The 19839-nt window shown below is 41.8% G+C and overlaps 1 protein-coding gene across 2 annotated transcripts; it reads left to right on the forward strand.

Moving 5' to 3' along the window:
* The first annotated feature begins 194 nt into the window (after positions 1 to 194).
* Positions 195 to 16960, forward strand: far1 (fatty acyl CoA reductase 1). 2 transcript variants are annotated; one of them, XM_079743581.1, is made up of 14 exons: positions 195 to 282; positions 4981 to 5101; positions 5470 to 5586; positions 5750 to 5925; positions 6111 to 6290; positions 6858 to 7035; positions 7164 to 7208; positions 7339 to 7466; positions 7555 to 7622; positions 8675 to 8846; positions 12070 to 12199; positions 12707 to 12834; positions 14226 to 14402; positions 14664 to 16960. In XM_079743581.1, the coding sequence occupies exons 2-13, from the start codon at positions 5030 to 5032 to the stop codon at positions 14386 to 14388; spliced, it is 1557 nt and encodes a 518-aa protein (XP_079599707.1). In that variant the 5' UTR covers positions 195 to 282; positions 4981 to 5029; the 3' UTR covers positions 14389 to 14402; positions 14664 to 16960. The 2 variants fall into 2 exon arrangements, with proteins under 2 accessions (XP_079599707.1, XP_079599706.1); XM_079743580.1 differs by having other exon boundaries at positions 14226 to 16960.
* The last annotated feature ends 2879 nt before the right edge of the window (positions 16961 to 19839 follow it).

Here is a 19839-nt window from a genome sequence, read left to right on the forward strand (position 1 = left end):
AAATATCGATTCAATGAATAAAGGAATGGATAGCGGAAAAAATTCAGTTCGGAATACATGTATAAAAAAATGCTGGAAGCATAATGATTTGTAAATAAATTAACAGTGCAGTATTACAAAATAGTAACAGGAATCTGAATCAACGTTATTTGGGGAAGCGGTGCTGACGTCACGCGCGCTAAATGACTCCACCACCCTTCATGTTTCCTGTTCTCGAGACTCGAGCTGACGCTGCTCGCACCACACAGGACACGCGGATTTCATTCACACGTTTTCATCCGGGTAAGCAGTTATTTGTCGATATTCTAGGTACGCGTGTGCTTCATCTGATTCTGAAGCATCTCACCTGGTTTTCTGAGATCGTATTTGATCTCGGAAAGCAATGTCTTGCTATGAATAACCGAGTATAGCTTGGGCTCTATTGCGTGCATTGCACAGAGGCAGTCGTGGAAAGGATGCGCAACAGAGGGAGGGGTTGGTAACGTTAGTCGGGAGGAGCTCCAAACAAACAGGGGTAGTTGAAGTCACATCTTTCAATACACCGCGGAAAATACCCACAACTGAGTGGTTAGGTTGTCCAAGTGGAAGGACAGATTGAGTCAAATGTCTTACTGCTGCCATTGAAGGAGCAGTTTAGCACAATAACTAGTGTCGCGTCATAGCACCGTACTAATGGAGACCACGACATACTTCTTGTTTTAGCCACCCCTAGCATTTTATCACAAAACGAGCTAAGGATCTAGGCTGGTTCGCATTCAATCTGTTTACCCGATGATTTCAAGGCTTCTTGGTGAAATATCGGTGGACACTCTTGTGATGGCATTCAATGTTTTAGAAAACGAAGCACAATGCCGGGGTTGTCATTTTTGTAATGATGTGCGCCAGCTGTGATTGGCACCACGGGATCCGTTTAATCTACTCTCAATTAGAGCTCTACATTTTAGATATTCTACAAATGTCGTTTATTAGACAGTTATGCATTTTCCTTCGGTAAAATCCAGTTAATCGCGCATAGCAACGCATTTGTTTTACTGGACAAAGCCAGCTGGGTGCCATCATGTAGTTTGATGAATGCGTAGGTTGAGTATTAAATTAAACTTTATATTTTTTGAGATTCTTGAAACATTAAAGAACAATTCGGTTGTCTCTCATCGCCTCACGTGTGAATGTAAAGCCCTTCTCTTAACTATCCTATCCTAACTTCAAAGCCAATGTTTGTTTTGCCTGAGAAGAGCAGTTCTGGGAACTTGCATGATGTTTACAAAACTCGTTCATGAATTCTGCCTTTGTCGTCTAACCTTAAAAAAAGTAGAAAATAACCTGACCTGTTTGGCAAGTCTATTGGAGAAGGACGCTCAAAAAACATAGAGCATAGTAACGGACACGAATGAGGCAGAGATTTTTTTTTCTTGCTTGAGCAGGGGATTGGCAATTGTGTCAATTGAAAAATGAGCATTGATAACAAAATGCCAAATGTGGATTGCATGCTATTCCTCCATAGTTTTCTCTAGTTGCAAGTTGTATTTTAATTATTCTGAATAGTGCACGAACTGTGTTGATCCATTATTCAACGTGAAATGTCTGTGTTTACTTGGTCCAGTGCTAAGGCTGGTCCTGACAGCATGGTTGTACTTGCATTCAGTTGTCAAGCTCAACCAAATAAAGTGTGAATCAAATATCAGACCTCTTTTCTTAAGCTCAGGTTATAAGCCTTACTTCAACTGCCTTTTGCCATTTTTTTTCTAATTCAGTTTAATGAGCACCAGGCGCGTCGTTAGACCTAGGCATTCGAGGCTATAGCCCCGTATCTTTTGGGAATAGCCCCGGATCGCTGTGCCGTCAAAATAATAATAATAATAATAATAATAATAATAATAATAATAATGATGATGAAAATAGCCCCGTAGATTATACTTCTGCATTTCCAGCTGCCATAGATGCAACATTGTAGCCAGTGAAAACCTGCAAAATTCTGTCGTGTCCATATATGGGCAGATTTAGAATAATTTGTTGCAAAATATTGCAAATTCGGTATTTTTTCTTCTCTAGCGCATCTCGTCGATAATGCTGTTTCGTGCTGCTAGCCTTTTAGTGAGATCAGAGAGTGTTGAGAAGGACAGTAATAAAGTATCTTTTGTAAAATGGATATAAGAAGAGAGACCCGCAGTGAATTCAACCCGGTCCACTTGCAGGTGCATGACAGTGGTACCGTAAAACTTCAATAGCCCGGGCTTTTATTTGTTTCAATCACTGAACTTCCGAACAAAACTCATGCTCAGCAAAGATGGGAAATACTATCAAATGTATTATTTAAACCAGTATGAATATTAGTAACCTAGGTTGCCTGGTAAGTAGGTGGTAGGTAGGCCTGCCCCAACGTGAGTCAGACATGACGATTGGTCTTTCCTTTCCTTTACAAACTATGTCACAATTGCATATTTCATCAGCCCGATTTTCAAATTTTCTCGGGGGAGAAACCCCCGAACCCCCCTTTTAAAAGGACTCTAACTTCTGGGCTTTAGCCCCAAATGTTTTCAATTGCTAGCGACGCTCATGATGAGCACATACAATGCATTTGCAAATAATTTCATAATCTGATCATCGTGTTCAGTCATTCCATTTGGTGTTTTTTTAAAAAAACATTTGTTTAAACAAGCTTTTAAATATACATATGCTACATTTTCTTTGGGGGAATGACGGGTCAAACATCTGCATCACTTCTTCTGCGTCCTTTATCAATTGTTTGCTTTCGTCAGTTTTGCTTTCTTCCCAACCTTTGGTCTTATTCAGCATGTGTGTCACTGGTTTTTGGCTGTGGTCAGTTTGTGTCAGGCAATCTTACAGTTGAACCCGGGGACATACATGCATTGCAGCAAACGCTACATCTGCGTCATCGGCCAGAACCTGATATTTGCACCAGGAAACTGTGTGTGTGTGTGTGTGTGTGTGTGTGTGTGTGTGTGTGTGTGTGTGTGTGTGTGTGTGTGTGTGTGTGTGTGTGTGTGTGTGTGTGTGTGTGTGTGTGTGTGTGTGTGTGTGTGTGTGTGTGTCCATAATGCATTTTTTAAGATCTCAGTGTTCTCAGAGAATTCCCAAAGTACCCAAATGCAAGTACTTGCTCTGAGGAAAAGCGGAATCTCTAAATCCCTGGCCTGAATTATTGAAGGCACATTCCTGTCTATTAAAATCAGGCCTCTCAAATTCATTAAAGGTGGCTTAAATGTGTGCTGTTCTCTTGGCTGTTGCACCGTTCTCTTTGAATAGCAAACCATAATGGGCAAGAAGCAAATTTATAAAACTGGTTTTCCAGCAACGGTTGGCTTGGAACTGCCACAATCCGAAGGTGTGTGTGTGTGTGTGTGTGTGTGTGTGTGTGTGTGTGTGTGTGTGTGTGTTTCTGACTTTTGGATATATAGATATATATTTGGATATATATATATATGTATATGTATATATATGTATATGTATGTGTGTGTATATGTGTGTATATATATATGTGTAGGTAGGTAGCTATGTATACCATTAGGTTCTTGGGAAATGTGTGTGGTTGGCATTTCACATAATGTGCTCCATAGAGCAAATGCAATGGTTGACTATCCTTTCTGAAAAGTTTATGAAAAGTGGTACATAAATAAACTTGCCTTGCCTTGCCTTGCCTTTCTGAAAAATCCCAGACTGAAGGAAAACGTTAGAAGGCCATTTATTATCTTTGTCCAACTTCAAATTTGACACAGTTCAGACTACTTGGTTGTGGTTGGTTTGTGTCAAATGCTGAGACCCTTACAGTGCAAGAAGGGAACTTTGGTTAATTATATATTTGTATAGTCACTGGCACCTCATTTGTCTTGGAAGAAAGGAAACGCCTTCTTTTGTCAACATAGCCTTTTATTTTTCTACTATTTACACATCACATATGCAGGTGCCTCTATTTCCCAGTATGTGTAACTGGGAAGGCACTTGGTGTTGTTACAAAAGCATGACGATATTTGAGTTCATACGCACAATTTTATTAATGGACTATCTTGGCCATTCCAGATATTGTGATGCCAACACAAACTCAACATATGTTGCACTTTATTTAGCTTTAACTTTCCGACTAGTACAATCCCATCATATTGTGGAATATTCTTTGGCTGATAGTACTCTGTTACTCTGTTCTACTCTAAAATATGGTAGTGGGGTACTCATTTCTGTGAATGTCAGCATAACACTCAACGGTTGTGTATCTTATACTCGTCTTAGGCTACAAGTAGAGTGCTATTTAGGCCTTAGGGCAGTACACGCAGTCTTCAAGTAACACACATGTTGTATTATTGCAAACTAAAAATAATAATAATGTACCAGTATGTGCAGTGTTATCTTCTGCTAATGATACCAGCCAGAAAAGTATGACTGGTCTGTGCTGTCTCACCCTGCATTAGAAGTTAATTAACAAACGTACCTTCTTACCTGAAATACTTTGCCCAATGACCAATATTAAAGTCAGACTTTAGGCTGATATTGGTCCTCAACTGGCATCCTGTTAGTTGTATGCAATGGTATGGCAGATAATGTTGCAAACATAAAGTTATTTTGACCTTGGTTTTATGATGCCTAGTAGGCCTATTGGATACTTAAAAAAAAACATTTATCTGATATTAAGCTACTGGTTTATTTGCCTTATTGGGCCTTATTGGCCCATCACCTCTGTAAATGGTTAAACGTCAATATCTGTTATCAGGAGCCACGTGAATGACTTCTGCATTGACCAATAATGATAAGCCTCTATATGACTATCTTGCCATGGGCTACTGTTTGAAGTTCTCTCTGCAAATAGTTGTTCTTGCTGTATAGGTGTCAACAGATTCTGAATTTATTGATTCTGTCAATTGATTCCGGTGTGGTTTGAACCTTTCTGAATACCTTTTTCGAATTTGGTGGATGATGTTCACATCATTGAAAAGGCTAGCTGACATTAAACTCATTCTCGTTTGTTTGCAGGTGAACTTTTAAAAGCTTTTGTCCAAATTAAAATTGGAGGGCTGTCATCATGGTGAGCATCCCAGAATACTATGCGGGAAAGAATGTGCTGATCACCGGTGCAACTGGCTTCATGGGCAAGGTAACTCCATCAGGGCTGGATAAATGTTAACAATTCTGCACTGGGTCAACTCTGGGTCTCCATTCGTGATGTACATTGCAAAAAAGTATTGATTCTCTTAAGTCTTAAAGACCTGTTCAGTATTGGCTAGTCGAATTGAAGGAAATTTAATCTAGGTGTAAATATTTATCGGTTGCACCATGTTCTAATGAACTTTTTGCTTCAGTAGTAGAGCTGCGCCGGTTAGTCGATCAGCTGTAAATAATTTAATTACACATGGATAATTGCTTTATCAAAGTCATTTATCAAGTACAAACGCCAACAATTTGCTGCTTAATGCTTTTGAAATAAAGAACCTTGGTTTGAAGTTCCCTGGCCTTGGGTTCCAGGTGCTCCTGGAGAAGCTGCTGAGGTCCTGCCCGGAGGTGCGCTCCGTCTACGTGATGGTCAGGCCCAAAGCGGGCCAGTCTCCCCACACCCGCATCGCAGACGTCATCAACTCCAAGGTGACCGTCGAGGCTTTGACCACTTCAATGAGGGAGTAACTGTCTGCACTGATTACTGATTCTTTTTTTTTTTCTCTCAATTTATTTTGCGATTGCTTAGATATGATCACAATGACCTCCCTGGAATCCGGTTTACCTTACAGCATTTGGTTTGCATTGTCAGCTGTTTGACAGGTTGCAGGAGGAGCAGCCAGATTTTGCGGAGAAGATCATCGCAGTGAACAGCGACCTCACACAGAAGGACCTGAATCTCAGTAAAGAGGACCAGGCCACCCTGGCCGAACACATCCACATCGTCTTCCACTGGGCCGCCACTGTTCGCTTTAATGAGCCTCTCAAGTGAGTTGTTATCGCTGGGCTTGATTTTAATGGTTCTCTTATGAATATATTGATCCTCTCATGAATATAGACCAGAAACTAATGTATTTTAGAGCATTTGTATTAATTCATTTTTTAAGAGTGGCCTGGTGATAATGATTTACACAAGAGTTGACTCCTTTCATCACCATTTGTCCTCCTTATAGGGATGCATTTCAACTAAATGTCTTGGCAACCCAGAAGATGGTGACGCTGGCCCACAGTATGAAGCACCTGGAGGTGTTTCTCCACGTCTCCACAGCCTACGCCAACTGTGACCGGGAGCTCATCGAGGAGGTGGTCTACACCCCACCAGTCGACTACAGGAAGCTCATTGAAAGCCTGGAGTAAGTTCATCAATGGTCGTCGGTTACTGATGGACACTTATGCATTTTGTAAGCAGCAGAAGAACTAAATCATGTAATGCCCGGTTTCTGGTTGGCTGCAATGTCGGATATGATGTCATACCAAACGCCTACTTGTGAACGCCTGGCCCAATGATGCAGAAAAAACATTTAGATAGAAAGGACTCATTATTCAGCTACACTTTTATTATTTATAACGTATCTTTCCTCCCCTCTGCTCTTCAGTTGGTAACAGCTACATGCACGTTTCATAGGATTATTTAGGTCAGTAATGCAGCAAGCACAATAGGGAGCCAAGCCACTATAGTGCAGTAAAGGTTTACACGTTGCAGTTCTAATTAAGATCCTGCTAGATGGGCCAATCAGAGGAAGTCATTTCAGTCCTGAATCAATATGATTGATTGTATTACAGGATTGCTCTTATCCAGTGAAACAAAGATACAATTATTGGCAGTTGTGGGGGTTGACAATTGTTTGGATTGCAGCCAAATCAAACCCGCCTACCTGTTAGAGTTCTACGTAATAGAATAACACACATTCTCCCTCCAGCTGGATGGATGAGAAGATGGTGTCAGCACTGACTCCCAAGCTGCTCGGGAAGCGCCCCAACACCTACACCTTCACTAAGGCCCTGGCTGAGCACCTGGTGCAGCAGGAGGCCGGGAGCCTGAACGTGGCCATCGTCAGACCCTCCATAGTGGGAGCCAGCTGGAAGGAGCCCTTCCCTGTGAGTCAGCCCCAGACATACCAAGATTATGCCAGCATTTGTCTTGTTAGAAATACAGTACTAGTGCACAGAATTGAATTGTATAATCTTCTCCAATGTGTTTATTAATATTCATTCATTTTATTTAGGGGTGGATTGATAACTTCAATGGACCCAGTGGAATATTCATCGCTGTAAGTATCAACCACAGAAAGAGGACATGCGTGAAGCATATTTCTTCTTTTCCATGCGTTTTTATTTGAGCTCTATATGTGTTCCACTAGTTGTCTGCATGTCCCTCATCCCTTCCCTCATGATAACCAGGCCGGTAAGGGCATCCTGCGGACCATGCGGGCCGCCAACGACGCGGTGGCGGACCTGGTGCCGGTGGACGTGGTCATCAACACCACGCTGGCCGCCGCCTGGTACTCTGGAGCACAGATGCACAACAGGTCCGACAAGCGCACACCCACTCATGACGGTCCCCACTCTGACGCTCCATAGTCCACACGGTTTACTTATTGCCCTTTCTGTCAACAGGCCCAAGAACATCATGGTGTACAACTGCACCACTGGGGGAATTAACCCCTTCCGCTGGGGAGAAGTTGGTAAGCTTTATTTTGAGTGGATTGAAATGGCGATACTATTTTGTTTGTTGTGTTTTTTGGAGTTGATGGAAGTAGTAAATCACAAAATTTAATTCGGGACATTTTTTTAATGATAAACGTACGACATGAAATGTACAAGTTCATTCAACGTCATGTTTTTTAAGTGCTGCCTATTTGTTGAGTGAGTGCATAGTAAGCTGTCTTCACACCAAAAGCAAAGAGACTTTAAAAAAACATTGACCGCACGAATGCAAGTGGTTACTCGTGCCAAGAACGTCCCTCTCTGCCAGCCATGGGCGGGATAACCACCATTACACCAACTCTTGTACTGATCCTCTCCAGGAGCTGCGTCTGGATGACTGCTGCTTTTGTCATGCAATCAGAACTTCAGGGCGTTTAGTGACGCTGAGAGAATCTCCAGGCTGTCTGGCTTTCACACAGCATTATGTCAAATTTGTGCCGAAGTTAAAATATTACAAATCCAGAGAATAAGGCGTAATCACGTCGTTCGAGCAAATTGAATCATGCCAATTTTGCGTCATTGTTCTCTTTGCGAAAAATTTGCTTCGGTTTTGGTGTGAAGGCACCTCGAGTTGATGAAATTGTGTCAGTCTTTTTGTTGACTCGTTACTAAGGTGAACCAGGTCTTCAACCAGGTCTGCAACAACCATTGTTTGCATGTGCCAGTTCTTAAAAGTAAAATAAATAACCAAAAGCTGCTTGACTTGATGAACCAGATGTAAGCGTATACGTTGGAAGCGTTTACGTTTCATTTAAATATTGTGCCTGGCATTCTCTAGAGTGGAGAATGAAAATAATCCTTTGTCTTATAGAATTAATTTATGGCAGGGAATGTTCGGAATAAATAACTGTCATGAGCAAAATAAATCGGCTAGACAAATGTGTAACGTGTAAAAACGGTGGACCCCCTAATGTTTAGTGATATGGAACGGATCCGAACCAAGCGCTTTGACTCGATAAATGGTCATATTTTACTCTTGGTGTGGCCTTGGTTACCGTTGTCATGACATTCAACACCTTTTGTCCCTCAGAGCACCATGTAATATCCACGTTCAAGAGGAACCCGCTTGAGCAGGCTTTCAGACGGCCCAATGTTAATCTCACAACCAATCACCTAATCAATCAGTATTGGATTGCCGTGAGCCACAAGGCTCCGGCTTTCCTCTATGATCTGTACCTCAGGTTGATTGGACGAGAGCCAAGGTAAACTTATCACCGCCGACTTAAGTCGTCCACCAAACCTGTGCCTCCCCATTCCGTATACCTTCTGCTGTTTCACCTCTAATGTGCTTTGCCTCTTTGCTTATACCTCTCACAGTAATCTCACTGCCAGCGCTAAATGTCACGTGACTCTTCTGGGTTGTCGCTTTGGGAGCTTAAGGATGTACAACCCATTGTACATATACAGGATGGGTTATACATTCTTTACTTTGGTTTTCTTCATGGTGTATTTCATTTTTAATTTTTTGTGGCTGTGTTTCCAAAATGTAATGAAGGACACTTTGGTTCTTTGGAGACCTGATTTCAGATGAGTTTGGTAGTTGTCACTGCATCGGCTGTAATGTCCTATAGTCAAGGGTAACAGCCTTCTTGTTGGTGACTATTTGGACCTCCTTAGTAAACTAACTGTATCGACGGGTCGATGGTTTTAGGACCATGCATTTGATGGCTTGAACGTCAAAGAATTGAGCACATCCTCATCGTCTCATCCCATTCTGTCTCCTTGTCTTGTGATGTATGTGTCTTGTCTCCTGCAGAGACCTCTGTAAACATGAGCTTCAAGATCAACCCCTTAGAACGTGCCTTCAGAAGGCCCAATCTCAATCTACGCTCCAATCCCTTTACCAATCAGTACTGGATAATGGTCAGCCACAAGCTGCCCGCACTGATCCATGATGGTTACCTTGGTCTGACCGGCCGTGAGCCCCGGTAAGGCTGGACCTGTCCTGTTCCCCCACCGGGAACCCCCTCGGGCTTCACCTGTTCCACCAACCGCTTTTCACTAAGGGGTGTTTTTCTTTTGTTGTGTGACGGTTAGGGATGCACCGATTACACCTTCTCAGACGAAAGACGAAGTCCTTGCGTTTGTGTACAGAGTACTTAAACAGAGTACTTAATAACACTAGTGCAGTTCAAAGAGCCAGTGATCCAGTGACTCAGCAGGAATTCAAACACTAGGGGCTGAGAGTTCTAGGAAAAGGGATCGTGTTATCGCGATGGTTACGGCCCACGCTAACCTTGATACTTTTTTCGTCGTATTAGTGATTTTTTTTTATACGAAATGCGTGGCACACAGTAGGGATGTACAATGTGTCCATAAAGCCAAATCCTTGGACATGGAAATAAATCTCTGCTCAGACGGAGCTTCAACCTCCACACAAACGCGTAGTGTTATACTACATGTCCGGGAAGCCCCACCCTTGGAAATGGGTATTGAATAAATCTCTGCTCAGACGGAGCCTCACCATTCACACACAGTTGCGGTATACAATACGTTTCCGAAATGCTCAACTTTTTTATGGATGTCGCCGTCAACCCCTGCCCAGACAGAGCTACACACAAGATAAAGTGGGATAGATTACAGCGTTGACTATTGTGTATATAACAAATTACCACAAATTTTCTTTTTGGGTTCACTGGCTCTTAAATGTTACGGCACTTTGTGTAAATTGGTATTGGCCTCAGGTCCAAGTATCAGTATCGGTGCATCCCTAGTGACGGTTGTCGGGTTAGGAAGGGTAACGGAGAGAACCGTTTGCGGTGCTTGTGACCTCATGGAATGGCCTGGACTTGGGCTTTGTTAAAGGGAAGCTAACATCTTTATCATGACAGCAAATGTTTGTCTCTGCAAGCATGGGTTTGGTTTACATTGCGCTGCCCTGCATTTACCTGGGAATGCACTTTACCCAGATTTGCATTGGGACCTTATTTGTGGTTTAATTATTTATTTTCATGAGATTGGCTTCTTTTGTATGTTTTTTTTTGGACAAGCCATGTTGGCAACATGAATTTACAGTTATCCTTTACTCATTCGGTAATTGTGAAGCCATGGGCCTTTAGGGTTTGAATAAATCCATGTTGTGTGACAGCAATTGCAGTCTATTGATTGCAGTCTATTGATTGCAGACCATAATTGGTTCCAGTGTCAAGTATATGTCCTACTGAACACAATAAATGGCCTGCTGAAGTAAGTGGCATTTTCAGAAAATAGAAAAGTTAATTGCAAGCTGGAGGTATTTCAGACATGCGTCATTATGCAGAAATGGTGCGTGTTCTTTTCTGAGTAGATTGTTGGAATTTCACCGTACTTATAACATTAAGCTTTTGGGGTGTTGAATAATTAATTCAACAAAATTCATTCTTATATGATTGGATTTTATTACAGCTTTCATGATTTGATTGGAATATAGGTACCAATTACTGCCCCTTTAATTTATTCAGCTTTCTAATGCTCAGATGTCCTAATTAATATGCACTGATTAAGCTCTGCATTATGTATGTTTATTGCTGCATCAATGTCACCTAACTTGGAGCATTCAAATGAGCCCAACCAATAACCTTTTTTAAAGGGCATAGTCTTCATGAATGGGTCTCTGGTAGCGGCTCTGTGGTCTGTGGAGCTACTTTTCAGTGATGGTGGCCTAGATGCAGTTGCTCTACACAAGTGGGATACGTTCCTCTGAGGCCGTTTCCTCCTCACCTGTATGTGGACTGATTTAATGTCCTTTTGAATCCCGTGATCAAAGCATTTGCGAAGACACCCTTGACACCATTTCAAAAGAACTGAAAGGCCCCTATTGGTACTTATCAGGGGTTCAATGTAGCCATACGTTTCAAACCAAAGAAGTGCAAGGCCCCTATTGGTATTTATCAGTGGTTCAATATAGCCATGTAAAGGGGTTGAGCTGCTCGTGTCTGCATGTCAACCAAGGTTCTTGAGTATCTTCCACACGGAAGAAGGGGAGAAGCGGTGTCTCCAAGGCGATACATGATTATACTTGATTTTTACCATTGGATGACAAAAAAAAACACAAATTGAGATAAATCGTTTATCCAAAGCGAGGCTGAGAAAAGCATACACTCAAAATTGTCAAATTGTTTTGTGCAGCAATCAAAGCATACAGAGAGCAAAATGGCTATAGTGGCGATTTCATTTTAAAAATGAAATTTAATTATTAAACAAAATTCCCTTGGACCAACCGCTTTCGCTGGCATGATAATCTTGCTGCAGACACTTTTACCCTATCCTCTCCTCCAATACCCAACCAATCCCTATTCACTCTTTACCCACATCTTCTAACTCTGGCCCCCCTCACCCCTCACCTATGCTGACAACGTCCTTTTGCCCAATTGAACTGAATCACTAAATTTCCCACTGTAATTCTCTATTCTCCATTAATCTTGGTCTTGTCTTACTGACCTCCAGGATGATGAAGACGATCAATCGTCTTCACAAAGCCATGATGGTGTTGGAATACTTCACCAGCAACTCCTGGGTCTGGAACACTGAAAACCTGAGTATGCTCATGGCCCGAATGAGCCCAGAAGATAAGAAGGTGACATTTTAATTAATTCATCTTCATGGATCTAATCTCTTTAGTCTTCAATGCATGCTATTTTGTATCCTTGGGCGTGTGTGTATAGAAACGGCCGACATGAACACTGAGATGGGAGTGTGTCTGATTTACAATGGCGTGATTCAGCGTTGAAACTCAGATCAGCACTGAATAGACATATTGTCTTAGCCTGTTCTTGTATCTGCTGGAATTTAAATGATCAGGACAGTGGGTGAAAGCTTACATTTCTGCTCCACTCTTGGTCTTGTGATATAACCTGCTTTCAAATACACATTCCTTGTCTAGATGTCTATAGTGGAGAACATTTATTCGTTTTTTAAGATGAGGAGACCACTGCTGACATTGCAAGTGTTTCGCAATGTCTATGCTTAGTGGTACAATGGACCTTTGTTTTCTTTACCAACCGCAGAAGAGGCCTGTGTTGACGCGAGACTTGAGTTCTTGTTCCCACTAGATATGACCAACTCCTCTGCCTTCTGTTGCTAGGTGTTCAACTTTGACGTGCGCCAGCTGAACTGGGCAGAGTACATGGAGAGCTACTGCATGGGCACCAAGAAGTATGTCCTCAACGAGGACCTGTCGGGACTCCCCGCTGCACGCAAACATCTCAACAAGTGAGTCTAGACCGGGCCATATATATATATATATATATATATATATATATATATATATATATATATATATATATATATATATATATGCATGCTCTACATATTCACTGGAGCTAAATTCAAATGTTGGAGTTTAACTTTGTCCGTCCTTACATTGATCACTCACTGATCCACACACGCCTGCAACGCCCAGATAGTTCCTGCTTTGCCATGATTTACATAAAGCCTTCCTAATGGATAGTCCGTATGATAGAGTGGCAGTTCTCCAACGCTATAGAAACATAATGAGACCGCACAGGCAAGCTGTCAGATGGAACCTTGATGCACACGTTTTGTGTTCAACTATAACTATAATAATGAGCATCACCTAAGGATAGTCATAATTTCACAAGAACTGTCCTAAAATGAATCTTAATTTGCTTTATCATTGTCGTCGTGTTGTTGTCGCCGTTGGAAACCGAGAAACAGCGAATTATTTAAAGACGATGGAGGGAGCCGGTGTCGTGCCAATCTAGTTACCCCCCTATAAGAAGTGTATCGGCTGCGGGAGCGGGCAGCAACTAGTGCATGTGCACTTCGATATCACCCCGTTCACCCAAGGCTGAATTAAAAGTACATGTTTATCTAAATGTTGTTCATCAACAAGGTTGTAAAGTAGTACCTTCGGGCACATCTTTTTCTTACGACGTGTTTACGATCTTTATTCATTCATTGCGCCGCTGCCGAACTGACAGCTGTCTACTGAAAACATCTTTCTCGAATGCCGTCTGAGTTTGTTGCTGCTGGTGACTTAAAGAGGTCAGCCGGTGGCTCTATTACCACTAGTGGAAATGCGTACAGCGCCACCTATCGTACCGGGGCATGACATGCTTCGTGCTATGAATCGATTTTCTCACCGCCATGTATACTCTGACAATTGCAGTTGTCTAATTGAGGAGCATAATCAAACTATGGCTGTAATCGGATTAAGCGGTCCATGTAAACTTACTGTAACGTAGGGTTGTCAGAAGTTCTGTGTTGCTTAAGACATTTCCACAGTAAGGTTTATTTTTTTATTTTTTTTTTACCTTAATGCAGGTAAGGTGATCTACCTTTGCAAGTTCAGAAATAGTCTGCATGTTGCATTTCTCAGGTTAGCAAACCTTGTGCTACCAAAGCGGCATCCATTGGTGTATTACCTATGTGGGTAGGGTGCTAGTGGTAGGAGCCATGGAGCCGCCCAATCAAGCAAACATTTTGCCATCAACTTGTCTTTTCGGTAATGCATTTTGGGGATACAAAAGTTATTTTATGGTAGTGTATGTACTAGGCTATTCTGTAATTTCCCTCAATTAACCTTATCCATCCTAAAGTAGTTGCAAATCTGTTCTAAAGCAGCACTTGTGTAATTTCAGGCTGAGGAACATCCGCTATGCCTTCAACACCATCCTGGTGGTGCTCTTTTGGCGTGTCTTCATCGCACGCTCCCAGATGGCCAGGAACATCTGGTACTTTGTGGTCAGCCTGTGCTTCAAGTTCCTCTCCTACTTCCGGGCTTCCTCCACCATGAGATACTGAAGAAGACACATGAGGTAGATGGGAGAAAGGTTGGCACTTGGAGGCATTGAGAGAAAAGATGTCTAGGCATGGGGCCCTTCCCTCCATTCCGCCTACTTTTATGTTTACCTGTTTACATTAAAACCAGCTAAACACCATGACCATGCACAGACTGTGGGACTAGTCTCGAAAGTCCAAGGAAAGCTCAATGTTGCATATAGTTAAAAGTATCTCTCCAGAAGTCTCTATTTTTCCCATTTCATATGGATAATGTTTCCCTGGTCCACCGGTCCTAGGCACAGTTCCAGCCTCATGTGATGGAAGAGCAGCACTTGGACTTTACCTAATGAAACACCAGGTATACATTAATGCATAATGAGTTGAGAATATATGTACTTTTTGGATTTGTTAGGAAAGTTGCATGGGTTTGGCTTTGGATGATCTCCCTCTCTTGTTTTCCAACTGTAACTCCTTGTTGAATCATTAACACATTCTAGCTGTACCAGGGCAAACCCTTGTGTCCAGCGGTAATGTCTTTACGTGTTTTGAGTATGCAATGGCTGGCTTACAAATGTTGACCAAGCACAAGGTGTTTTCTTTGAAACCTGTGCCTATGGAAAAATATATTATACATTTGAAGAGCTTTTCTTTTTTGTTACTTTTTTCTGGTCTTTTTTAAATCCATCTCTGGTCATCAAGTATTTACCTCCTAAGGTAAAAAAAAGGAAAAGCTTATGAGATTGATGGGAAGGATGTTAGACCTTTGAGGCACTGTAGGTATAATTATCATGACTTGTATGTATTTTTCATCATTTTGAAACCATACATTTCTAAATGCCTGAGGTTGGCTGATATCCTATATGATATCCATCTTAAATTCTCTAATTGAATACATTTTCTTAAAGGTCAAATTTCCGTTTTCCAGTTTTTTTTTCCTTGTATTCTCACTTTAAATCAACAATTTCCTGTCTACTACTTGTACGATTATTTTACCTTTAGCAATAAAGTCTACTAATCTGTACTAAGTCCAAACCTTCCCAGGGTTCTTTCAGATCTGGAAATGTCTTTCAGGGTTTGCATCATGGTGGAATCAAATAAAACGCGCTCGTCTTTGAACACAGGCTGACCTGTGTAGCCTTATGTACACCCCACATCCGTCATAATCCCTGTAGTGGTGTGCTTTTTTTGTTTAATTCCCCCCCTTTCTCTTGTTACTCGTCATTGTAGTCAGTGTTTAACATGGGTTTACCTGGCATTAAAGTGTACTTGGGCTATAAAACCTTAAACAGTGAGGTTTTTCATGTTCGAGTGGATAACAGAACAACACTGGCCTTGACATTTCTTCAGGATGAGTGATGGACATGCAGTTTATAGGATAAAATTGCACTCCTGCGAAAAACTTGGCATGACCTATGCCTGAAGGTTTAATTTTAAATCAATGTGAAAGAAAAGCAAACATGTTTTCTACCACCAAAGGATGTTAACATGACTGCAAGGATATGAATGTGATTGTCGAGTTGCCTGTCAGTAAACAGTTTGTGTACATTTAATGTTTTTCTGTGAATGTAACCAATTACGCAACATGTTATTTAATACTTATTTTTGCACAGTGGCAAGCTTCCCAATACTCACTGCACAGATCACTGTCTGTCATTTTGTTTTAAGAATACTTTTAAATCTCTGCAGTTTTGTCAACTCTATATCCACACAATGTCTTGCAAGTGGGATCATTGGGCAGTTTTGGGGTTGTTCTGTCCGTTTAGTATGTGCTCTGGTACGGTGTGGAGTCTCCTGTCTAAGGATTATTGGAAAAATGTAATTCAGGGTTCTTTCAACATTAATAGTTGATAACTGAGAAGGATTTATTGTGCCTTTGCACATTCTGTTATGTCAGGCGTAGACGTTAGTGGATCATGGCCATGTCTTGTGTTTTCCCAAATCACTTTCTGTTCGTTGCAGCTGCATCATTGCCATGATTATGCATTCAGGAAATCTAAAGAATCCAGACTTTTCATTTGCCATTAAACACCCCAGCGCTCTTGTACTTTTGAAATCGATTATTGATGGCAAAGTTTTCCCTTTTTTCTTTTCTCAAAATTTGTTTTTATGCTGATTATATATATTTTTGACTTATGGGTTCACATTTATTATGTTTTGTTTTTTTTGATAACTGCCAAGTAATTTTTGGCTGCTGCGTGTTAAACATTGTGCTTGTTGCTAACCCACACAAATTCTATCCATTGATTTTGTTCTACTCTTTTAGTCTTGTATCCAAGATCACCTGCGCTTGATTGATTAAGCTTGAAGTGAGCCGGAAGGTTTGGACGAGTACCCCTTTACCATATTGTTTATATTTTTTCGCCTTCTGTTCTTGGTGTCCACCTCTCCATAATATTTCATTACCATACACAGTCACGTTACTTGAGGTGCAGCTCACAAATTACAGCCATTGTGTGTATGTGTGCGTGTGTGTTTTTTCATTGGGACTTAAACAAGTTCTTGCATTGTCAATGGTAACCTCTTAAAAATAAATGAATCAATGGGTGCCTTGTTTGTAAATTTAAAAAGAATAAAGTTAACTATATTTAATTCCTCTTGACGCATTTCTTTCCTCCTTTCTGTCTTCCTGACTGTAGTTCTAGTGTAACGATTACTGGTATAGCTGGATTTTTGCCAATTTCTAAATAACCAATACACAGGAAAGTACCTAAACTACAATAACTCAACATGTTTGAAAGTCTCATCATCAATCCTTTATTTAACCAGGTAGAAATTCATTGAGAATAAAATCTCTTTTACAAGAATGACCTGGCCAAGAAGGCAGCACCATGATAAAATAAACACAATCGACAGTGACATAAATTCTCACAAACCACACTCGGGTAACCAGCTGTGACAGCTTCAGGTCCTTTTGTACAGTGTCCCAGGCTGAGGGCGCAGCACATTTAAAGGCCTTTTTCCAAAACTCCTAGGGTAACAACATCTGTAACACATCTCTAGAGCGCAAACCATAATTACCTTTGTTTGCAGACATGTATACACATAAATAGGAGGGGACCAGTCCAATGAGACACTTATGAATAAAAAACAACCAGTGTGAGAGTCTGCGTACAGAGAGCGATGGATATTTTGCAGTGGCATATAGGGTACAATGATGGACATGATTTCCACAGCCAGTTAAAAATCGCAGAGCACAGTGGTAGACAGTATCCAATTTCATGCGTACATAAATAGCAGGTCACCGTAATCCAACAATGGTAGAAAGGTTGCAGTGAACAAATGTTTCCTGGCATGCATTGTGAAGCAAGATTTATTTCTAAAGAAGAAACCTAATTAAATTTTCAATCTGGAGACAAGTTTTTCAATACGTAGTTTAAAAGACAATTTTTCATCAATAATAAAACCCAGGTATTTGTACAAATTTACCCTTTCAATTTTGACCTTGTGGGTTGTTAAAAGCTTTGGCATATTTATTGGTGGCTCTTTACCATTTGAAAACTGGTAAAGAGCTACCTATGATGAATCGCAGGTAACATGGAATGGCTCCTTGTCCAAACCTTGCACGCTTGATACAGGTGTCCCTCAAGGCTCTTTACTGGGGCCTCTTCTGTTCTCCCTCTACACCAGATCTCTGGGCTCTGTAATTACATCCCACGGCTTTTCCTATCACTGCTATGCTGACGACACTCAGCTATTTCTCTCTTTTCCCTCATCTGACAAAGCCCTGATTGCAACACGCATATCTGAATGTCTGGCAGAAGTCAGCACCTGGACAACTGCCCATCACCTGAGGCTTAACCTCAACAAGACTGAGCTCCTCCTAATACCAGGGAAAGATTGCCCACACATGGACTTACTGGTCACTGTTGAGAACATCACTGTATCTCCTTCTCCAACTGCCAAAAACCTTGGTGTAGTGTTGGACAATCAGTTATGCTGCACCGCAAACATCACTGCGGTGGCCCGATCCTGCAGATTTCGACTTTACAACATCCGCAGGATCCGGCCCTTCCTCAAAAGGGAAGCAGCTCAGCTTCTAGTCCAATCACTGGTCATCTCCCGCCTCGACTACTGCAACTCGCTCCTGGCTGGACTCCCTGCCTCTGCGATTAAACCCTTGCAGCGCATCCAGAATGCAGCAGCGCGCCTCGTGTTCAACCTACCAAAGTTCCCACATGTAACTAGGGCTGGGCGATATATCGAATATATGCGATGTATCGCGAGATGTTCTCCAGGCGATGTATAAAATGCCCCTGTCGCGAACATCGAATACAAATTGGCACGTAATGTTTCTTTTTGCCGCCGCCGGCATACTCGTTGTGTTCCCTTCTCTCGCTCTTTCCTGTGGCTCTCTGCCTCACAGACTCATATGCATTAAACACACTCACTCCCCCCGCGGGATTCTAGGATTCTACGCGCGTGTGTGACGTCACACACGCGACCGGTGAGTGAGAACAGCGACCGGTCACTCATCTCCTACCATTGAGTGAGAACAGCGAGAGAGAGAGAAAACATGATGGAAACGGAGGATTTGGTTTCAAAAAAAGAATAGTACAGGATCCGTCGTCTGGCAGTGGTTTGGCAACCGAAAGGAAGATGTGGAACAAAAAACGGCTTTGAGCTCTGTTTTTGCTCGAAAATAATTAACGGTTTGAATAAATGCTGTGTTGGTAAATCTAACTTGCTGTGATTTTCCTTTTCTTACGTGCAAGTTCTAAATTCTTCCAATAGAAAGCACTAATGAGTTTTAACAATATGTTGTTTCATGTAATCTACATGCAGACTTATGTTTCAGGAATACTCAAATTATTATAACATGTAGTAACATTATGCCAGACATGGTTGAATCGAGCATTTATGATGTGCTCTAGAGGAGATTCAAAATATATCGAGATATAATAAAAAAAATATCGAGATATTCATTTTGGCCCATATCGCCCAGCCCTACATGTAACCCCCCTCTTCTGAGACCTCCACTGGCTCCCTGTAATAGCTCGCTTCAGATTCAAGATGATGGTACTGGCATACAAGGCAGTCGATGGAACTGCCCCTGCCTACCTCCAAGCATTAGTAAAGCCACACACCCCAGCTCGATCCCTCCGCTCAACTACCTCAGCTGGAAGTCTGGTACCGCCATCGCTAAGAGCAAGCAAAGGTCGATCAGCGAAGTCACAACTTTTCTCTGTTTTGGGACCTCAGTGGTGGAACGAGCTCCCTACCGATGTCAGGATCGCAGAGTCGCTCACCAGCTTCCGCAAAAGACTCAGAACTCACCTGTTCAGAGTTCACCTCGACTCTGCATAGAAACCAATGAACAGCCACCATTGAATGTTGTACGTCCTGGCACTTGTACATTGCACTTATTCAAGGTACTTAATTGTGTAGCATCTACAGTAGCTGCTATCTTTGCTTTACACGGGGAATGGGTTAGGCTAGAGATTGTAATACTTGCACTTGGTTCTATGAACATCT

The sequence above is a fragment of the Pollachius pollachius genome, assembly GCF_949987615.1.
Source record: "Pollachius pollachius genome assembly, chromosome: 9".
NCBI lineage: Eukaryota > Metazoa > Chordata > Actinopteri > Gadiformes > Gadidae > Pollachius > Pollachius pollachius.